This window comes from Brassica napus, chromosome A2 (assembly GCF_020379485.1).
Source record: "Brassica napus cultivar Da-Ae chromosome A2, Da-Ae, whole genome shotgun sequence".
NCBI lineage: Eukaryota > Viridiplantae > Streptophyta > Magnoliopsida > Brassicales > Brassicaceae > Brassica > Brassica napus.
Window position 1 is genome coordinate 19576661 of NC_063435.1, and position 23183 is coordinate 19599843.

The window sequence follows — 23183 nt, forward strand, 5'->3', positions numbered from 1 at the left end:
TCACTCAGGCTAAAAAAAAAAGAAATAACGGTTTTTGTTGAGTCATCCTCAGTTTACCCTTCGGATTTAATATTGACAAGATTCTTCGGTTGACGCAGGAATGAGAGAGCTTTGGGCTAGTGGATGGATACATAACCAAATAAAAGAGTGATTGTTTGGAGCCTGGCCGTGAAGTTTCATGCATAACGTACTTTTGGGATACTTAATGGATGATGATTTGAAAATATAGAAGGTTTTTTTTCCGTGTAGTATCATCTTGTAATTGCGAGGTTAGTAGACCATTTCCGATACTAATTTCGAAAAAAATATAGAAGGTTTTGTTTTTCAATATTTTTTTTTCAGTTACAACGAGGTTAGTAGACCATCATCTCTCTTTATTATTCGTTTTTCGGAGACTATTATAACCTATATTTTTGTTGTTTTGCCCCTCCAAAAATATTAGTTTCTAATATTTATTTTTTAACAGCCATTTTGCTAATTTCCCAAATCTTGTATTAGAGGAAACATAATAAAAATTAGTGTATGTGAGAGCTAGTAATAAAAAAAATGTTTTGTTATTTTGCACTAGAAAAAGAAGAAAAATAAATCAGATATCAATTTGAAAATAATTATTTTTTTTATAAATCTGATTAAAGAAACCATAATAGAGTACGATTATTGAGAAAATAACCAAAACGAACTACAGAAAACCTGATATAAGAAAAAAAAAACAAAACAAAAGTTCCTAACAAAGCCCGGTAATTAAGGGAAATAAAATCTAAACAACAATTGTGTCCTTGATTTTCTCCGGTTCAGCTTCCCCGGAAAGATCCTCAAGCGATTTTCCCTTAGGCTCCGGAACAAGAAACAACGTCAACAACATGCCAACAAGACTGATTCCTGCCATGACTAGTAACGTGTTCCTCATCCCAATAGCTTTCACCAAAGCAGCAAAACCGAAAGACCCAACCATCGCACCGGCTTTACCGGAAGCCGCCGAGATACCATGACAAGTGGACCTAAGTCTAGCCGGAAAAATCTCAGCAGGGACAATGAAAGTAGTTGCGTTAGGTCCGAAGTTACAAAAGAAAAAAGTGAGAGAGTAGAGAACAATGAAACCAATCCGGTTATGAGGTAAGGTCCAATGGTGGTACGGTAAGCCTAGACCAATCAAGCAAAGCATCATCATGAAGAATCCAAAGACCTGAATCTTGAACCGTCCCATCCAGTCGATGGTAGCTATGGTAGCAATGTAACCAGGAACGGTACCGCAAAGAGCTATTAAAAATTGTGCCTTAGAGATCATGAAGAGCTCTTGGATTGCGTTCATGGTTTTTGGTGGGGGTAACCAACCAATGGTGGTGAAGATATCTTTCTGGAAGAGGTTTTGGCTGTAGAAAGCTATGTCGAGGAGGAACCATGTGGTTGTTGTTGCGAGTAGGTGAAGTCCGTGGCGGCGGAGGAATTTCGCGGAGAACAAGCCAAACTCGTCTGAAGAAAACCTAGCTTGGTCATGCTTCGCGGAAGAGGCCTCAATGTCTACATTAAGAACCTTAGCCATATCCGAAGCAGCTTGCTCCGACTTCTTAGCGATTAGAGAAGTGTAACGAGCGGTTTCAGGCATCTTCACACGCCAGTAGTAAGTAAGGAGAGCCGGTATGGCTCCTAACATCAGGATGATCCTCCAAACGTAATCTGCCTGCGGGACGGTGGAGGTGGCCGGGTCGACCATATAAGCTGGAGATGGAAAATGAAGCTCGAAAATGTATGAGACGAGTAACGAAACACCTCCTGCGGCTAAGATCCCAACCCCTTGCATAGCGAAAACCGATGCTATGAACGCACCACGGGTACGCTTGTTGGCATACTCGGACATGATCGTAGCCGACAGAGGATAGTCACCACCAATGCCAAACCCTAGCCAGAAGCGGAAGAAGCACAGCGTCGTCATGACAGATTTGGGGTCGGTGCCAAGTGAAAGACCAGAGCAAATGGAGCACACGGTCATGATCACGAGAGTCAAGCCGTAGACTCTCTTACGGCCCAGCTTGTCTCCTAGACACCCGAAGAAAATCTGTCCGAGAAACGTTCCGGCAAAAGCCACACCGCTTACTGTGGCAGAGATACCGTCAGGGAGGCTTCCCGGAGAGGACGAGCCAGGTTTCTGATAGTAGATCCGCCCGAGGAGCTTCGTGATGAGAGATATCACAAAGAGATCGTATGAGTCCGTAAAGAAACCCATACCGGAGATTATGACCGTCGTAACGTGATACCATTGAGTCTTTGCACTGTCAAGAGCTCCCAAAATGCTGCTTTGTCCTTCGTTAGCCATGTCTAGACTCTGCAAGTGGACAAAAAAAATTATTATTATTAGAGAAAGTTGTTATAACAAGATACGCTAGCTAAGCATTTGAAAGTAATATACGTTTTTGAAACACAAAAATCTATCAACAAACTATATAAAGAAAAAAATTAGGGAGTCGAGACTAGAGCTGCAAATATTACAAGAAAAGGAGATTAAACACAGAAAGATCATGTGCCAAGGTTTCTCTCATGCAACATTCATGATTCATAGAACAAACTAGTTTCCGTGTTGAAACATCTGATAGTATTTGCAAACACAAATATGTATAAGTTTGGTTAGAAACTAAATAAAATTAGGAACGAAGTGATTACAATGGGTCGAGATCCTGTTACTCTGTAGTTGAAGACTCTTGAGGAGTAAGTGTTTTGGGTTCGTTATATATATATAGAAATATAGATGAGTATATTCTCTTCCAAAAGGAGCATAATGCCATAACTTAATTATTTTGTTTAGTGTTTATTCTAACAACTTTTTGAAAAAATTATTTTGATAAATATTGGGAGAGATTTGTTTTTTCTTGATATCCGATGGTAAAATACTGTTACTGAGTATATTCTTTTCTTTTTTTTTTCATTTTCCTTCCATACGGAAATTAAATCCTCAGGCTTACTTCCGAAAATGTAGGTAACTTTTGTTACGTTATTCCGGTTTTTTTTCATTCATTTATGATAAAAAAAATATTGAGGGTTTAGGTCTGTGACCGAAAATGAAGAAATAGTCCAAAAGATCCAATAATTAAATATGTAATAAGGCCCCGGTAGTGTAATGTAGGCTTTGAAGGCTTGGAGAGAGGGACTTAATTTTCCAAAGATCACAAAACTCAATTAAATCCAAGATATACTGATATACTCATATACATAAGCATAATGGACAAAAGTAACAAATAGAACATCATAACGTCAAGACCGGGGAAGAAAATAAAAACAAACATGACACTCGAAATAATATAATTTGAAAATGAAATACAACACTTTTATCGTGATCATTTCTCAACCTCAGTCTCACCGGAGAGTTCTTCGAGGGACTTTCCCTTGGGCTCAGGAACAAGGAACGTGAAGAGCATACCGACAAAGTTAATGACACCAAGCATGATCAGTGAGTTCTTGACTCCAATGCCTGGTGGGTACCCTGCGTCGGTCTTGGTCTTGTCCTGGGGCTGAGCTGCGTATAAGAACCCGAAAGCTCCCACGATGGCTCCAGCTTTACCTGTCGCTGCTGATATTCCATGGCATGTGGATCTTAGCCTAGCCGGGAAGATCTCAGCTGGTACAATGAAGGTTGTCGCATTTGGTCCAAAATTGGCAAAGAAGAAAGTGAGAGAGTACATAACCACGAATCCGATGCGGTTGTCTGGTTTGATCCAGTGGTCGTAAGGGAAGGCAATGGCAAACATAAACACGGTCATCATGAAGAATCCCATTAGCTGGATCGCAAATCTTCCAATGATATCAATGAATGCAACCGTGAACCAGTAGCCAGGGACAGTACTGCAGAGCGCGATGAGAGTCTGTGCCCTAGCAATCTTGAAAACTTCATGGACGGCATTCATGGTTGATGCCTTTGGGATCCACCCGATAGCCGAGAAGATATCTTTTTGGAACAAATTTTGGCTGTAAAAGGCAATGTCAAGCAAGAACCAAGTGGATGTACATCCAAGGAGGGGAAGACCATGGCGTCTAAGGAATTCTTTGGAGAATAAGCCATAGTTAAGTCTTGGGTCTTTAACGATATCCTCCGCTCTTTCCTCCATTTCAAGCTCCACTTGTAAAACCTTGGACATGTCTTGTGTTGCTTGTTTAATATTTTTTGCCACCAAAGCGGTGTACCGAGCGGTTTCTGGCATTTTCATTCGCCAGTAGTATGTCAAGGCTGCGGGTAGAGCACCAAACATGACGATGATTCTCCAAATGTAATCAGCTTGAGGAGGCGTTGAGAGAGCTCTGTTGACAGCATAGGTTGGTGCTGGGAACTTCTTGTCGAATATGGAAGATACCGCAAGTGCCACAAACCCTCCGGCCAAGATACCAATACCTTGCATAGCGAACACGGCAGCTATGAAAGCACCTCGGGTCTTCTTATTTGCGTATTCAGACATGATAGTGGCGGAAAGAGGGTAGTCACCTCCGATACCGAATCCCAGCCAAAACCTAAAAGAAAGATTGTTATATATATGTTTTCTTAAAGAAATATATGTTAGTAAATCTTGCGTATTACCTAAAGAAGCAAAGAGTGGTCATGACACCTTTGGCTTTGTTACCAAAGGAGAGACCGGAAGCGACAGAGCACAAAATCATCATGATTAAAGTGATACCGTAAACTTTTTTTCTCCCGAGCTTGTCACCAAGCCATCCGAAGAAGACTTGACCAGCAAGGGTTCCACAGAGGGCCACACCATTGACGGCCGCCGCAACATGAGGGGGAAGTGAGCCAGGCTTTTCTGACAACGGGTTGAAGTAGTAGAGACGGCCAAGGAGCTTGGTCACCAAAGAGACGCAGAAGAGATCGTATGCATCGGTAAAGAAACCCATACCAGCGATGACAATTGCCGTGAAATGGTAAAGCTGCGTCTTCGCAACATCAAGTGCCTTGAGCACTCCTAGTTGTTGTTCAGCCATTGCCCTGAGCTATATGTCCAATCTAGGTAAGAATTATAGATTTCAGTTAATAAATTCTGCTGTGTATAACCTCCACATATATAAGAAAAGCATATATATGTAAGTTCTTAGAGATTTTGGTACGTTCTTTTTTTTTTGTAAAAGGTTTTTTTTACATTGTACGTTCTTTCTAGAAAAAAAAAACGGTATTAAGTTTTAAAGATCATGGTACGATCGTTTTTTTTTGTGTTTCAAAAAAAAAATGGTGAAGATAATGTAAAAGATCGAATAGTGAAAAAAACTATTTTGGGTGATAGATTTTCACACTGAAAAAGCCCTACATGATAAGGTATATAGACAACAAATCAGATGGAGGCAAGTAATATTCACCTTAATCAGCTTTGAAGGAGACTAAGAACCTCTATGAAAGTTAGAGTGAGAGAGATATGGGGTGACTAGAAATGAACAATTATGGTTGCAATTTATAGAGAAGGGGAAAGCATACATTAAATAAAAAAGGAAAAGCGATTTCTAAAAAGAGAAAGAGATACAAGCAACGTGATCGCCTGCTTTTCTAATTATTCAAGTGGCAAGTCATTTATTTGGATTTTCGTCAAATATTTAATATAATTGGTAGCCGCAAAACAACAGCTTTTATTTAATTGATTTTTTTTTGTCAAACCGTTTTCAATAATTAAAAATAAAGTAAAAAGTACAAGCTATGATATACATATCATATTTTGACGAAATCAATATAAAGAGAACTTGTCATATATGTTTATAGTTATACCAGTGCAACCCATGCTGGTTCATATATTTTAACCATATCACGACACGCGATCAACATATAAATAAATAATAATTTACACCTAAAAACTTCTAATTTTACGTTTATATCTTTAATTTTTTTAATCTTTCAACTTGGAATATGTACATCGATCTGTAGAAATCTTATAGCTTAGCAATTGAGTAAACAATTTATTAATACTTCTACCTTACATTAAGAAGTCGGGAATTCCATATATTTCCAAAAGTACAAATTCGAAGATTAACGAAACTAGATTAACAAAACTTATAATTGTTCGTAATATCTAACATATATATCATAACTTTTGTGGAATAGATGAAATTTAAAAAATAAATCAAATCAAATTATAAAATTTGATATTGAATATTTAGATTTCTGAAAATATATTATTTGACTTGACCAAGATGTGTGCTTTCTAATAATAAAAATTATATTTTATTGGGTTTTTTGTCGGCTAATTCTTGCATTGATATTCCAAATCATAACGTTGTTTACTACAGTTTGAAGGAAATTTGACCAAGCATAAAAGGATATGAGAAAAAAATTTCTAGCTAATATGTATGCCCTATTTACTGAAAGAACAATCGCTAAAAACTTAAGGAAATTAACTTAATCAGCACACAAAATTAAGTAATATGATCAGAAGCATGTAAACTTTTCTTTAATTACTACCATTTTTAAATATCCAGCTTGCCCTTTTTAAATATCAAATTAAAGATGACATTTGCAATCATTTTTGTTTGCACTCCCTTTTTAATTCAGTACTAGAAGATAACCCGCGCACATGCGCAAGGTAAGTTTTTATAATAATATTTATTTATTAAATGATTTTAACATTTTGTAACATTATAATTTTTATCGACTATAAAATGACAAATACAAATGTTCGTCTCTTAACTATATTATAGTTTAATTATTTTAAGATTTTTTATGCACAAAAAGAAATTAAGTTTTACGGCGGACACAAATCACCAAAATCAAATAGGCAGCATTGATTGTATAATAACACAAAAAGAATTAAGTTTTATGCCCTTCATTTGTTTACTATTGACTCTCAATAAGTGATTTTATTTTCTAACTCTATACAATTGTATTTAAGTTCTCGTCTTTGTTTCATTGATATTTGTTAAGTTTTTTTTTTTAATTTTCTATGAATTCGGTGAATTACATAAGTGTCAATTTTGGTTTTAAAAAATGGACATTTGCAAAAATTAATTTCACTCAAGATACATATCTAAGAATCAAAATTTTGAAAAAAAAACCACCGGCAAACTATATTAACAGGTTAGTGTTCAAATCAGCTGTTATAGAATATAAGTGCATACTCGAAATATAAATGTTTGTCTAGTATATATTCACCAGTTCGGTCTAAAAATCATCTAATTCTAGAACAACAAAACAAATTACTTATTTTACCAGTTCGGATAATATTTGAATCCGAAGGGGTAATATTCGAACCCGAATGGATATCTGAAGATAACCAAACTTAAGTATACTTAACCCTATATTTATAGTTTATTTCTCTTATTTTATTCAAAATATTTATATTAATGATGCTTATTGCTCAAAATTAGATAATATACATATAATTATGAACAAAATCATTTGCTACTCACTTAAAATACATATCAAGCTCGTGTTTTTCGCATTAACAAAAAATACATCTAAAATTTCAAAACAATAACTAAATTAGTGTCTTTCTAGTATTATCTCAAACCTATTAATAGTTTAATCTTCTAAAAATTTTGAAAACCAGTTAAGTTAAAATATATTTTAAATACAAAAAACTTAAACAATGAATAATTTTTTTTTCTTCAAAATTTAAATATCTGAACCCGAATATAAAATACATGAACCCGACTCGAAGCGTAAAAATACTCAAACGGGTTCTATACCTTTATACTGATACCTGATACGAACCCGAACGTGTATCAGAACGCCCACCCCTACGATATATGATCATTTGTATCTTGCTTGAACAAAAAAAAAGTTAAACCATTAATCACAAAATTTTTAAAGTGAGACTTTTACCATTTTTCTGTAATTTATAGTTGTTTCAAAAAATTCAAAATATAATATATAAGAAAAAATCTAAATTTTTTTATTATATGCTTAATGTGATTTTTTATTTTCTTTTAATAGTATAAAATTAAACAAAAAAGAAAGAGGTTAGAAAAATTGTTATTAAATATGTATTATTCATAATCATTAATTATCATATATATGTTAATCATATTAGGTAATTTTGTAGCGTTTATTTAAGGAAAGAAAAATATTCTTTTATATACTGCTAATTAATTTGTTAGTTAGTTTAATAAAAAGCATAGTATATGTTTATATGGACCAACTTATTTGTCTAACAATTTTAAGAATCATTCTCGTGATGACACGTGGCTACGAAAACATGTTGTAATGCTCCAAGATTAATATATAGGGGATTTGTCAAAACGAACGTGGAAATACAAAAACCAGCAACTGATTTTGATTTATATTATAATATAAGCTCAATACTGGTTCAGTGTATTAATTGGTTTACTTATTCTGGTTAGACCAAGCCTATATATAAAGGCATTTTACGTTGTAACAGAAACTTAACGAGAATAAGATTTTTTTTCAGTGTAACAAACTCTCTCTGCTCTCGATTCTTTGAAGCTAACATGGTATCAGAGCGTTGAGTCAAAAGTTCAATGATCACAATCTCCAGCTTCTGATTCATCGATTCATCATCTTTTGTTCATCTTCCGCTTCGATCTCATTTCACAATGGTCACTCTTCGTCGTTCGACGCGACGATCAGTCCGACTTGGCGGATCAGCTGAAAAATCAGCTAATCCAGCTCGCACATCTTCATCAAACACCTTTCCGGTGCAATCACATCCTGATCCACCTATTCCGGTGACAATATCGGCGAATCCAACACCAACGCAAGCTCCTATTCCATCATTTCCGACTATCAACACTTCATCAGATTCACTCGATTTCGGAGGGAATCAGTATTCACCATACTTTCTCACAAGCGATGACAATCCAGGAACGTCTTTAATCTATGAGGTACTCAATGGATCTAACTATAATACTTGGAACATTGCGATGGCTATAGCTGCAGATGAGAAGAACAAGATTTTGTTTGTAGATGGTTCGTTGCCTAGGCTTTCTGAATGGCATCCACATTATAGGATCTGGTGAAGGTGTAACAGTATGGTTAAATCTTGGATTATGAATTCTGTTACGAAGTCGATCTATGGAAGTATCTTGAGGTTTAATGATGCATCCGAGGTATGGAAGGATCTGATATCTTGGTTTCATATCACAAACTTACCTCGTTCCTATCAGTTAACACAACAATCTGATCTCTCCAACAAGGTTCTTTGGATCTTTCTTCCTATTATACGAAGCTCAAAAACTCTATGGGATGATCTTGATGGAGTAGATTGTGTGAAAATCTGTCAATCTTGTGAGTGTTGTAAGGCTACAGCAAAGAAGATAAAGCATACGAAGGTTATTAAATTCTTGGCTGGCCTCAATGACTCATATTTTAATGCACGAGGTCAGATCATCATGAAGAAACACGTTCCAGATCTCTCAGAAGTGTATAACCACAATATTGCTCCTCTACAGAATGCAAGGGAATATTTTAGTGCACAAGGTCAGATCATCATGAAGAAAACGCATGTAAGTTAAGGTTGATTATGGTTATATTGCAGCTGATTTAAACAACACGGCTAACTTATGAGATGTGGGCTAACTTACGAACATAAATCAGATGTAAGTTACGGTTGATTTATGATACCATTCAAATTACCGTAAGAAGTGATTTATACTCTCTCAAATAAGAGATCGAGTTGTAGTACTTAGGGATCAAATTCACAGGGAGCTAGGAAACCTAGGGATTCTAATATGATTTGTTAAGCAAGGATGTTTTAAGAGTTTTTAAAAGTAAATTGCAGTTTTATATTGAACAAGAGTTTGTTCAATAGCAGATGTTTGGGGTTTTGGTGCTTAAAAAAGAAATAGCTAGACTTAGGGTTTTTATTCAGGAAAGTTGAAATTATAACCCTATAGATGCTTAATGAGTTGCATGCATGATAATGTAAAGCTCAACTATTTGATCAACAAGTCTTTCGGCCTTTGCGAGCATTGACTTGTTGACTATTAACTAGATCTATGATCTCAACTCTCGTTATATTGATCTATAGAAAGTGTCGATCGATATTCCAATGGGCGTATCGACCGATACACCTTTTGCACCGTCGATCGATTATTCAAGTATGATATCGATCGACGCGCTCTAGTCAAGCTTTATGCGCAAGTTGAATAAATGCTTACCAAGCTCACTAGATCAGCTCTCGCCTTGCTCATAGCAAGAAACAAAGTTCATTTAGAATGTTTTCAGGATGAGAATTAGCTGTGGCTTTTATCAATCAATCCTAGGACAAGTTCTAGGTAGCTAATATAGACACATGCATTAATGAACAACTAGGTGGCCGGCCCGCACCCTGTGCGGACATAAACATATTCAAATTATTAACTAAGTAGTACATAGTTTTATAGGTTACGAATTTTATATCATAATACCACCGCCCTTGGGAGAAAGCATCAGGTACAAAAAAATGTTGGTACTCAATATTTTACATGGATGAAATGGAACAAAGTAACTTTAGTATCAAGAGGTATTTATTGTGTGTACGTATAATTGCAACGTTCCAAAATAATTTGTATGTTTAAGAAGATATTTTATTTTCAAAATCTGGAATAAATAGTGTATAGTTTCAGAGGTAACATATTTTATATTATCACTACATTCCCATTGAAACCCTCTTTTACCATTTCAAAATGTAATTAAGGACATAAAAATTCAAAATATGGAATAAAAAGTTCAAAATATGTAATAAATATGGAATAAATAATGTTAGAAATGGGTTGAGCAGAGAGAAGATACGAATTGCAGTCGGTGATTTTCGAATCAGACTCTGTCAGCTTATCAAAACTATTAACTCGGCGATTAAATATACAGCTCTCTATGGAGTGACTGCGGATATTGTATCGCATATGCGGATATTTTATCGCATATGCGGATATTAATATTATGATTAGTTTAATTTTACATGGTTAGTTAATTTTTACATACAATGACATGTGTATGCATAATATATATTATATGTATAATAATCACATAGTTATGATTCATTATTTGTGGTTGAAAACTATAAATCTTCTTAATATTATTTAATTCAAGATATAATGCAATCTACTTTGCTGTTAGTTTTTATTTTTTATTGTAAAATATACAAATTACATTCATTAATTTTTAAACTCTAAACTCTTGGTAAACCTTAAACTCTTGAGTATACTCTAACCCTTTGGCTTTACCGGGTAAATCATAAACAATAAACTCAAATTTTTTGGATATACCGTAAACACTAATCTCTCTCTCCCTCTCTCTCCCTCTCTCCCACTCTCCCACTCTCTCTCCCCTCTCCTCCTCCCTCCTCCCTCCCTCTCTCTCTCTCCATCCCTCCCTCTCCCTCCCTCTCTCTCCCTCCCTCTCTCTCTCACCTATTAATAGTGAGAAAAATGTCTTTATTATTGATTTACAACATTACAATATCGCGAATTCCACAAAAGTAAAACAAAAAAAATTAATTAATAGAAAATCTAACAAAAGCCACATCTTAACCAATAGAAGAGTATACTATTGATAACACGTTTCAAAACTTAAACAATGTAAATGAGCTTCCGTTCAAACGCATGATTGATTCAATCTCCGCCAAAGATAAACTCTTAATTTGATCTTCTGATAAACTCAAGCCTGAAAGAACATGTAAAAATTAATTTGATCTACTGACGTTGTCTTTTGATAAAAACATGATAAGCTAAGAAGTAGAATATTCTTTAATAAATTCTCAATAAATCTTATACTTATAAGGTAATATTATTTTTGGAATATCTTGTTAATAAAGATAAATGAGAACATCTCGTGAATAGATTGCACCAGAATTTTGGTTGACAAGTCTCACCATAAAAATTAAGTTTTAAATGCATGATTTTAGGAGAGAAAATATCTTGTCAAATAATTTCGTTTCTCTGACATCTAAAATATTTAGTGAGTATTTAATGGATTAAACAGAGAAATGATCTCAAAAAGATGTTATTTGAATCGAGAAAACACAAAAGATAAGTAAAATGCTAGACTTTACTAAAATATTTAGCTTTCACAATAAGCTATGTAATAGAATGTTCTCAAATTAATTTTAAAAATGTATCTACCTATAAGTTAGGATTATTTATGGAATATATTGTTACTAAAATTACATTTTAAATATAAAAAAGAGAATATCTCGGGAGTAGTTTACACTAATGATTTAATTAACAAATCTTGTCCTTAAAGTTTAAATATTAAAGCATGAGATTAGGAAATAAGATATTATTTCAGTAGAGAAAATACCATCCTACTATAGATATTTTAAAAATATAATTGATTATCCAATTCTGATGTACAGTAGAGAAAATACCATTCTAAGTGCACATCTTTTGCAGGATCGGAATGGTGAACTCTTAGAGGTCTGAAATATGACCACTTCTCTCAAATCATCTCTGAAAAAATATAAAACAAAATCACAATCAGCAAACCAAAAAACAAATATGTGTATATATAAGCTTATACTTCTAAACAATAATATAAATCTACAAATCAAAAAAAGAAAAATATTCGCAGCACAAAAAGATGCTATTGAAATGATTTAGCTGAGAGATGTTATCAAATTGAGTAAAATTTTTTTACCAGATTGAGGAACAAAGATGTTATCGAAATGATATATCAAAGATGTGTACAATCAAATCATATATAGCTTCAGTGGAGAAATCGTCATAATAGGGTATCTGCATATAAACCAAAAGAAAAATCAGCTCTCATGAAATATAAAAGCTTAATGTTCTAAAATAAGAAGAAAAAAAAGTTCAGAACATTATTAACATTAAAAGTTCAGAATACAAAGTTCAATTATTTCGTTTCTTCTACTGTGAATGTTTTATTTATAGTAAATTGGTAGACGTTTCTCATTGATTTAGCTTGCATGATAAGCTAAGAAGTAGAATATTATTTAATAAATTCTCAATAAATCTTATACTTATAAGGTAATATTATTTTTGGAATATCTTGTTAATAAGGCTAAAGGAGAACATCTCGTGAATAGATTGCACCAGAATTTTGGTTGACAAGTCTCACCATAAATATTAAGTTTTAAATGCATGATTTTAGGAGAGAAAATATCTTGTCAATTAATTTTGTTTCTCTAACATCTAAAATATTTAGTGAGTATTTAATGAATTAAACAGAGAAATGATCGCAAAAAGATGTTCTTTGAATCGAGAAAACACAAAAGTTAAGTATTAAAGTGATTTCATTTTTAGTAGTGTCGATGATTAAAATAAATCGAAAAAAAAATTCTAAAAAATCAATCAACAAAATCAAGAGAATTCTTTCCATTTGTAATAAAGAAACTAATTATTACATGTATTAACTAATATTGTTGCGCAAGTAATGTTAATAGAGGGATTAAATTATTTTTTCCTTTTCAATCAGTATTCAATGTTACTTTCCTTTTATAGGGGATCGATGAATTAAAATAAATTATTTGATTTGATAAAATGACTTTATATTCTAATATATCTATAGACTACATAAAATAATAAACCAAAATATTTACTTGAATTGATAAAATGACTTTATATACCATACTTTCGACAATTAGTTACCATAAATAGTTATTAATAATATTATGTAAGTCATTTGGAATCCAAATTATTTATTTGAATTAATAAAATGAATTTATATACCATATTTTCGACAATTAGTTATCATAAATAGTTATTAATAATATTATGTAAGTCATTTGGAAAGTGATGTTAATTGCTCATTAAATTATGTTTTTCCTTGCAATTAGTATTCAATGGTAATTTCCTATTATAGTGGGATCGATGAATTAAATGATATATCGAAATTACAAAATAAGGTAAGTATTTAGAGGGCTTTCCTTTTTAATAGTGTCGATGGAAAATATAAATCAAAAAGAAATTCTAAAAAATATTTAACAATAAACAAATATTCAATATAAAGTAAATTTAATTTTATTAATAATTTATAACATTCTGTAAATTATTTTAAAATTATGATAAATTTATTCTTTAAACAACGATAAATAATTTAAAAATAATATTAATAAACATGTTTGAATTTTTTAATATTTAAAATATTCAAAAATACCTTCTTCACTAACTGAAAGTTATATTTTTAAATATAAGAAACTTGAGAAATGAAAATTTTAATTTTTTTTTTCAAAATCTAAATATCTGAACCAGATCCGAAATAACCGAATCCGAACTAAAAATACGCGAACCCGACCCGAAGTACAGAAATACCCGAACGGGTTCTACACCTCTATACCGAAATACCCGAAAATCTGAAATACCCGACCCGAACCCGAACGGTTACCCAAGGCTAAACTAAATCGATAATTATTATCCCCTAGCTATATATGGGCTTAACGAAATCGACAATAGTTTTGGGCTTGTCTACATAAGTGATTGATTAAAATAAATGAAAAAGAAAAATTCAAAAAAACCAGCCAATAGAATTATAACGTTTTTCCTGAGAAGCTCTATATGAGTGCCACCTCAGCAGAAATCACTAAAGTGACTTCTCTTTTAATGTATATGGGGATTCTAAAGATGATTATCACAACTCAGCAATCTATAGTTGGGGCTAATCTCTCATAACCTATTTAAACTCTAAAATCTAACAAAAGAACTACTTAGACATGGCTAAGCAATTCATAACAATGGTTATGTATAAAAACTTCATAGAATAAATAAGATAAATATCAATGGAGTTCCAATCACAAATTATAACTTTGGATCTTCTCTCCTATCTATCAATAAAACAATGAAACACAAAGAAAGGCATCACCTGCCTCTAACATGGCGGCAAAGCTTATATAGTTAGGGTAAAACACGTCAGGGGCAATCTTGTAAACTAGTGAAATCTTGGGCTTCAAGTCGACTGTGACCAAACGGGCTTTCTGCGCGCTTCGCTATCGATCGACACCATGACTTGTGTATCGATCGATTCTATCTCTCCAATATCGACCGATTGTCGATCTCGATGGTCATCTCGGATGCTTACTCCAAATCACTCCAAATCTCTCCAAAATGCTCCAAAATCATCACTTATCTCCAAAACATTCCTGTTCTTATAAATATAATAAATAAACTCTATAATAATATAAATATTGGTAAAAACACATATAAACTATGGATGAAAATGGGTCAAATCCATAATCTACCAATTTACAAAAATATGGCTGATTTATTAGATAATGGCTGACTTACGAATACAAGTTCTGGCTAACGTATGCATCATCAGACTGATTTGTCGAAAATTTGGCGGATTTATAGATAAGACACGGCTGAATTATGTTTCTCTGGCTAATTTAGTGATCATCGAATTGCTGAGTTATTAAATTTATGACTAACTTATGTGAGATAGTTACAGCTGATTTACGTATAATCAGCCGTAATGAGCTGGATTAACTAAACTAAACAAGGTTGTCCAAACCCAAATAGTATAGATACAATTTAGTTTCAACTTCTTGGCGTTTCCGTTGATTATCGGATTGATATTCAAGTTATCACTTTTGAATTCCACTTTATCATACCTCTAAAATGGAATTCATACTCACACTTCACCTATATTTTTAGTGAGTTGTGCCATTAAATTTGGTTGAGTCGATTTATATTTTGAATTCCATTCGACGTGTTTGTCTTTACCTTAATGAAGCATAGATATTCAGTACTTCACGTCATCACTCGCTCCCTTAACCATATCTTCCATTGTTACATTCCTCTATTTTAATATTAGATCATTCTGAATTTTCCAAATATGACATATTACCCAAACCGTTAGATAATGGCTTTCCATATGGGCATTGGTGTTGTTGTGGAAGGAAAAAACGATTTTATATTGCCAATGGTGATTGTTGGGTAACAAATAATATGTGTGGGGTGGATTGGAGAGATCCGCCATATTACTTCTGTGTAGGGACAGAAAAAAAAACTAACGGTCCCTTGTTTCCTCTCTTGTGCAACATAAATGTTAATTCGACGGCGTCTTAGATTTGCTTTCACTGTAATGGCATGCAATGATACCCACCATAAAAAGTGTTGAAGTTTGTGTGCAATGTCGGAGCTCCAAATGGCGCACTAAATCCGGATATGATGATCATAAAAGTTGTGGAGGAAGAACAAAAAAACATAGTGATTTAACGCAAAGTGGTACTCCGATTCAGGGCCAAGTGTCTAGTTTTTTTTAATTGAGAGGTGTCTAGTTTTTTTTCTAATTGAGAGCTGTCTAGGAAGAACAAAAACATAGAGTATTATGGTTTTATCGTTATTTTTTTTTTGTGCGACGAATTATGGTTTTTTATTTTTTTTTTTTGCGACGAATTATGGTTGTATCGCTAGTAACGCAAATGACCGGACCCACTAAATCCGTTAGTCTCATTCTCATTCTCATTCAGACTTCTTTTTTTTTTGCTTAATGGCCATCTTTATTTTGTTTTATCTTTACAATTTCACTTAGTTTTCTTAGTTCTATTTCATGGTTTTTCCTTAGATTTAGTTTGATTTTAATATAAACATATAGAATTAAAAAATATTTTTTAATTATTAGATTGTTAAATAACTATTATTTAGTCATTTTTTTATCTGTTTCTTTAGTTTATTGGTTTCTCTTATTTTGGTGATAAGTTTTTAAATTGAAAGGGCTATGATTAAATAACACAAGCGTCCCGTTTGAGACTTTGAGTTACACGAAAGAAGTATATATTAAACATGATTTTAGTTTCTCACATGCACACATATGGCATTACTTGTGACCAATATTAACTAATTATATATAAACGATGATTGATTTCAAATTTGCAATTATTAATTTCTGCAATATAAACAATAATTCTCTTAAATTAAATAAGAAAATAATTAAAAAAGGATTATTACCATTTATAGGTTTTTTTATAAACCCTGCCGATTGATCCGGTCAGCCCAGAGAGGAACGCATTTAGTAATTTAGAGTGGACTAACTCAAAAGCGTACTACACTGTCTGACTCGAATTTGGTATACTTTTCAATTAATGTTAAAAGGTTGATCGATCGTCTGTTACGGTCTACCGTGTTAACTACTTGTACCGAAACTCAAGCCCATACAGAATAATTTACTAACATTTATGGTTTTATGTGGAGTTTTGATTATAGGGTATTTTAGTGCCAACATAAGTCAAGAGGTTACATATTTCTCCATTTTCTTTGTAGTCGAATCATTTAATTCTTCTAACATAGTTTGCAGCTCAAGGTAATCTAAGTTCAAATCCTTCAAGTTTCAGTTTCTTTACGTTAAAGCTTTGTGTATATTTAAATCTAAAGAAGAACCACACTTGATGTGACAAAACGGTTTTTAATTTGAGTAAATTTTATATTCAATTCGAAAAAGAATCGGTTAACTCTAATAGTTGACAAACGTTTTTTAATTTGAATAAATTTTATATTCAATTCGAAAAATAGTTGTTCAACTCTAATAGTTGACGTTTGAGGATTGACAATCTGGATACATATAGCAATGAAGATTAGCTATCATTTGGCAAAAGTCAAAATCATTGTTAAAACAAAGCATATTCGATATACGTAAGATATCCGGAAGAACACTGGCAGATGTATTTCCATTTAATATGTAAGTTGATGTCTTAGGGGAGTTTCTATCATATATCATAGTAAATATTTTTCAATCCATTAATCCAACTCAGACCAAATCATATCTATTAGTGTCAGGTAAATCATTTAAAATAAACTAATTTCTCTTGTAAACTAATTTTGATATTAAAAAATGATCTTTGCGGATACCTGCATAAGCTATATGGATAAATTCATGTTTTCAAAGATGTAGACACGTATAAACGAAATATAAACATCATAACAATAATAAAAACTTAAAAAGAAATTAATAGCGTGTTATGGACATAAGCAATCAACATAGCAATATGACCAAGTGAATGATCAAATTTTTGTCACACAATAAAAATGAGAGGTGCACCAATACAAACAACAGATCAAGCATCCCAAAACACAGTAAATTGTTAAACAAGAGTTAGTTAACCGGAAGCAATAAAAGGAACTGTAAATATGACGCCTTAATCATTTTTCAACTTCAGTCTCTCCGGAGAGCTCTTCAAGGGACTTACCCTTGGGCTCAGGGACGAGGAAGGTGAAGAGCATACCAACAAAGTTAATGACACCAAGCATGATCAACGAATTCTTGACTCCAATACCCGGTGGGTATCCTGCGTCCGTCTTGGTCTTGTCTTGTGGCTGAGCTGCGTATAAGAATCCAAAAGCTCCCACAATGGCTCCAGCCTTACCTGTTGCGGCTGATATACCATGGCATGTGGACCTTAGCCTGGCAGGGAAGATCTCGGCTGGGACAATGAAAGTGGTTGCATTTGGTCCAAAGTTAGCAAAGAAGAAAGTGAGGGAGTACATGACCACGAAACCGATACGGTTGTCCGGTTTAATCCAGTGGTCGTAGGGAAAGGCAATGGCAAACATAAAAACGGTCATCATGAAGAATCCCATTAACTGGATTGCAAACCTTCCCATAATATCAATAAACGCGACCGTGAACCAGTAACCAGGGACGGTACTGCAAAGTGCAATGAGGGTTTGTGCCCTGGCGATCATGAAAACCTCGTGGATTCCGTTCATGGTTGCTGCCTTTGGAATCCATCCGATAGCGGAGAAAATATCCTTTTGGAACAAGTTTTGGCTATAGAAGGCAATGTCAAGCAAGAACCAAGTCGAGGTACATCCGAGGAGGGGAAGGCCATGTCGTTTGGCGAACTCCTTGGAGAACAAGCCATAGTTAAGTCTAGGGTCTTGAACGATATCTTCAGCTCTTTCCTCCATCTCAAGTTCCACTTGTAAAACCTTGGACATATCTTGTGTCGCCTGTTTGATGTTCTTGGCAACCAAAGCAGTGTAACGAGCAGTTTCTGGCATTTTCATACGCCAGTAATAAGTCAAGGCTGCGGGTAGAGCACCAAACATGACGATGATTCTCCAAATATAATCAGCTTGAGGAGGCGTTGAGAGAGCCCTGTTGACTGCATATGTTGGAGCTGGGAATTTCTTGTCAAATATGGAAGATACTGCAAGCGCCACGAAACCTCCGGCCAAGATCCCGACACCTTGCATGGCGAACACGGCAGCGATGAAAGCACCACGGGTCTTCTTGTTAGCGTATTCAGACATAATGGTGGCAGAAAGAGGGTAGTCACCTCCAATACCAAATCCCAGCCAAAACCTACACAAAATTGTTATTATGTTATTTTGAAATTTTTTGAAAAATGAGATCAAACTAGTATAAACCATGCATGAGTAATGATATGATAATTATACCTGAAGAAGCAAAGAGTGGTCATGACACCCTTGGCTTTGTTACCGAAAGAGAGACCAGAAGCAACGGAGCACACGATCATCATGATCAATGTGATACCATACACTTTTTTCCTACCAAGTTTGTCACCTAGCCATCCAAAGAATAGCTGACCAGCAAGGGTCCCACAGAGAGCCACACCGTTGACCGCAGCCGCAACATGAGGGGGAAGTGAGCCAGGCTTCTCTGACAGTGGATTGAAGTAATAGAGGCGGCCAAGAAGCTTGGTCACCAATGATACGCAAAACAGATCATAAGCATCTGTGAAGAAACCCATTCCGGCTATTACAATCGCCGTGAAATGGTAAAGTTGCGTTTTCGCAACATCAAGTGCCTTCAGCACTCCTAGTTGTTGTTCAGCCATCTCAGTTTTTATTGTCTCTCCTGCTTTCAGGAGTTAAAACGTTAATACTTTTGCATCGATATATATCTTGCAAATATGAATAATTTAATGCAGAAACATTCTGATCCTCCTGTCGGGTAGGAGAGAAAAGCTAGTTTGTCTCTTTATTAGGGTTCAGGTCTAAAAGAGAGACAAGAAAGAAACATCTTAAATACCCAAAAATGAGATTACATACGCTAAAATGTCGATGCTTATAAACCATAAGTAAATCTTAACACAATTTTGTTTCCTAACCTTGTTAAATTAGAAGCCTGGGTGAGAGAGAATGAAGAGATGGTATGAGTACAGAAATGTTAGAGAATTTATAGAAGGCTAGTTGATCTGCGAGCGGTATCTTTGTTAGGTATATCCTCACTTACTATTTTTTGAAAAATATCATCACTTGTTTATTTTTTTTTCTTAGAACTAGGTATATACTCTCTATGTCTTATATTCATGTCACATACTCGTCAAATAGGAAACATGTCCATATTGAGAATTTTCGAAATTAAAATCTTTTGAATCTGTTGATCGTCGTTGCTTTGGTATATCACTAATCTTTTTTTGGGTATGAATGTGAAGAGTCTTACACTAATCAATCGTGGAGAAAAAACAAAAACTATATATTTTTCTGATCCAGTTGTATGTCCCAGTTTGATCTGTCAATTAATAACATCATCAGGTTGTTCAGCATATATGGTCATTTAGAACTTTTAAACGGTACGGGAGAAAGCTTGCTATGAGAGGTACTATAGAATCTCAAAATGTTAGCATGTTCAAGTCAGTTTTCGAGAAGAAAAAAAGATCTATCAAAAATTTACAATACTAAGTTAAAAAGAATATATCAAGAATGGAAAAACAAGAAGAGAAACATGAGGTTTACCAATAACCAGATCAGTCGATATGGTATATCAAAAATAAAGAAACATAAAGAAAATAACGCTTAAATTAAAACCAGGTCAAAATATTGTATGTGGCTCATTTTCGTGTTAGACCATCTCCAAAAAAATTCTATAACTTTAAATATAGATGTTTTTTGCTTTCCAAAATAAAACTTCAAAATTTTAAATTTGAAGTTTCATTTTTATATTCATTTTGGTCCTTTTAGTTAATTATATACATCACATTTATGATTTTTAAATATTTTTCCGTTTATCGTTTTAATCCTTAAAATTTTTATGTCTCATAAATATTTCAAATTTGTTTTTATAAATTTAATTTTTACACATAAAATAAAATTAAAATTCTAAACTAAGATTTATAAAATTTTAAAATTAGAATTATACAACAAGAATATTACAAAAGAAAACTAATATTAAAAAAAAAGATACACAAAGACATAATTATTGCACAAATTTAATTATTACAACAACACTAATAGTCTGGTAAATTTGCTTTGAAACCTCCACAATCTCCTAAATACTGCCCAAATAAATTTTGTGTAACCGAAGATAGAGCATTAAAGATATAATTATGAACATAATTTTATGGAATAATGTGGTATTTTGCTTGTAGTTTAATATTTAATTATGTATTTATATTTATAATTTTATATTTAAGTGTAAGATTTTTTTAAATTAACATTGTTGTAATAGTTTTATCTCTGTGGTAGTTATGTATAAAAATTTAATGTTTTACATTAATTATGAAAAATATAAGGATTATAATGTAAAATATAAATAATTTTGAAGTTAATTTTAAAGTTTTATTTTTGGAAAAAAACAATATTAAAACTTTAAATATAGAGTTTGCAAATTTCAAAATAGAATATCTTTTGGAGATGCTCTTAAGGAAGAGAAAGAGCGAATAGATCTTACAAACGTATAAAACAGTTTTGGAAAATAATCAACATCTAACGTAAGAACAAACATAAAATCAAATTTAATTTTTTTTATATAGAAACTAGTTTCTCATCATATTTTATATAATTTGATTTAATAAAAAAATATTTGTTTGACAATTTTGTTATATTTATTTGTAGAACAGCTTGGCTTTAGTTTATTTTGTAATAAACCCGCTTAACTTTGTTTGAGGTAAATTTATCAGGTTTTAAAAGTATAATGGATAAGTTTATTAAAATTTATAACTTTTTGTAAAACATAGTTGTTCGAGTATAATTAAACAAGAGAAATTAGGGCACATAGACATAGCAAAAGAAAAAAATTAAGTTATACACATAACAACATACATGCTATAGTATTTTGTACATCAATTTTTTTCTTACCCTTTAAAATGACCAATAGATGTTTAGTTAAATCGGTTTTATTGTAATTGATTGTATAATAAATAATGATAGATCAATACATTATACTATGTTCTTAATATGCGTAAAATGTGTCTAAGCGACACTTATTATAAAAAGAAGGGAATATAATATTACTTTGTTTATCCTTAATCACCCTCAACCATTAGATCATCCATCCATTTCTCATCTTCTTATTTCCTTTGTTTTTTTAATCTCTTTTCCTCCTTGACAATTTTATTTGATATGTATCTGTTAGATCAAATATAATTCAACCAAATAATTATGTTAGTAAAAACATACATATTTTTTATATAAGTCATAACTTAAAAAATTTAATAGGATTTTTTTAACACTGTCAAACAAATCTTTTACTATACTATATCTAAATTAAATCAAAATAGAATAGAACACTAAATCTATACATTGAGTAGTAAGCTATACTACTGCCCACGATGTGGAGAGCTAGAAGAATCTGTAACCCATGCTATTTTTGAGTGTCCACCGGCTCTACAGGTCTGGACCTTAGCATCCACTCCGTCAAGTCCTGGCCTATTTCCTGTATCAAGCATTTACGCAAATATGGATTACCTATTCTGGAGAAAAAATAACATTATCGAGCCGGAACAGGGCAAGGATCCTTATCCCTGGATAATTTGGTACATTTGGAAGACTAGGAATGACAAACTTTTCAGGGGAATAGATAGAGATCCTTTGGAGACAGTTCGACATGCAGAGAGTGAATGTCAGGCATGGTTTAATGCGAATGAAGTGGTACAACCTATGGTACAAGAAGTCATTTCAGCGGAGACCCAAGTCATAAGCTTGGGGAACATTTGCTTGCTAAATGGATCTTGGACAGCCTCCGCTCAGTATACTGGATGTGGATGGGCCTGGTTGGACAGTGGAGGAAACATTCAACTGTTGGGGACAAGAAATCTCAATCGACGAGAATCAGCTTTGCATTCGGAAGTAGAGGCTCTGCGATGGGCAATGGAGAATATGCTTCAACACTCAACGTGCCAGAACTTTGGGACAGACTGCAAGGAGCTGATAGCAATGATAAATGATCCTCATGCATGGCCCAGCTTTGCGACAGAATTGGAAAGGATAGAGACGCTGCTGATTTGCTTTCCGGATTTCAACATCATTCATGTTCCACGAGAGCGCAATCAGTTTTCAGATTTTTTAGCTAAGACTGCTAGATCCTTCCATAGGAAGTTACATTTTGTTGGTTGTTCTATTCCGGTCTGGTTACCCAGACCACCTCAAGCTTG

At 33.4% G+C, this 23183-nt stretch overlaps 3 protein-coding genes and 1 long non-coding RNA gene across 6 annotated transcripts; all 4 read right to left on the reverse strand.

The window, feature by feature from the left end:
* Positions 1 to 313: 313 nt before the first annotated feature.
* LOC106409933 (probable inorganic phosphate transporter 1-6) lies at positions 314 to 2689 on the reverse strand. 2 transcript variants are annotated; one of them, XM_022700304.2, is made up of 2 exons: positions 719 to 2421; positions 314 to 486 (listed from the first exon to the last, which is right to left on the reverse strand). In XM_022700304.2, the coding sequence occupies exon 1, from the start codon at positions 2309 to 2311 to the stop codon at positions 758 to 760; it is 1554 nt and encodes a 517-aa protein (XP_022556025.1). In that variant the 5' UTR covers positions 2312 to 2421; the 3' UTR covers positions 314 to 486; positions 719 to 757. The 2 variants fall into 2 exon arrangements, with proteins under 2 accessions (XP_022556025.1, XP_013705925.1); XM_013850471.3 differs by lacking the exon at positions 314 to 486 and adding an exon at positions 2656 to 2689 and having other exon boundaries at positions 604 to 2320.
* Positions 2690 to 3259: 570 nt separating this feature from the next.
* Positions 3260 to 6588, reverse strand: LOC106408420 (probable inorganic phosphate transporter 1-3). The gene is made up of 3 exons (XM_022694956.2): positions 5329 to 6588; positions 4559 to 4981; positions 3260 to 4491 (listed from the first exon to the last, which is right to left on the reverse strand). The coding sequence occupies exons 2-3, from the start codon at positions 4957 to 4959 to the stop codon at positions 3327 to 3329; spliced, it is 1566 nt and encodes a 521-aa protein (XP_022550677.2). The 5' UTR covers positions 4960 to 4981; positions 5329 to 6588; the 3' UTR covers positions 3260 to 3326.
* A 4720-nt stretch (positions 6589 to 11308) lies between these two features.
* On the reverse strand, positions 11309 to 13920 carry LOC125587984. Of its 2 annotated transcripts, XR_007324380.1 has the most exons (3): positions 12527 to 13920; positions 12258 to 12339; positions 11309 to 11554 (listed from the first exon to the last, which is right to left on the reverse strand). It is a non-coding gene; the product is annotated as an uncharacterized LOC125587984 (long non-coding RNA). The 2 variants fall into 2 exon arrangements; XR_007324379.1 differs by having other exon boundaries at positions 12258 to 13920.
* A 1104-nt stretch (positions 13921 to 15024) lies between these two features.
* On the reverse strand, positions 15025 to 20783 carry LOC106408421 (probable inorganic phosphate transporter 1-3). The gene is made up of 2 exons (XM_013849204.2): positions 19246 to 20783; positions 15025 to 19150 (listed from the first exon to the last, which is right to left on the reverse strand). The coding sequence occupies exons 1-2, from the start codon at positions 19644 to 19646 to the stop codon at positions 17986 to 17988; spliced, it is 1566 nt and encodes a 521-aa protein (XP_013704658.2). The 5' UTR covers positions 19647 to 20783; the 3' UTR covers positions 15025 to 17985.
* Positions 20784 to 23183: the final 2400 nt, after the last annotated feature.

Coding starts and splice junctions, on each gene's coding strand:
- LOC106409933 (XM_022700304.2), bottom strand. CDS start 2,311: ATGGCTAACGAAGGACAAAGCAGCATTTTGGGAGCTCTTGACAGTGCA.
- LOC106408420 (XM_022694956.2), bottom strand. CDS start 4,959: ATGGCTGAACAACAACTAGGAGTGCTCAAGGCACTTGATGTTGCGAAG. Junction 4,492..4,558: donor ACCACTCTTTGCTTCTTTAG/GTAATACGCAAG, acceptor TCTTTCTTTTAG/GTTTTGGCTGGGATTCGGTA.
- LOC106408421 (XM_013849204.2), bottom strand. CDS start 19,646: ATGGCTGAACAACAACTAGGAGTGCTGAAGGCACTTGATGTTGCGAAA. Junction 19,151..19,245: donor ACCACTCTTTGCTTCTTCAG/GTATAATTATCA, acceptor AATTTTGTGTAG/GTTTTGGCTGGGATTTGGTA.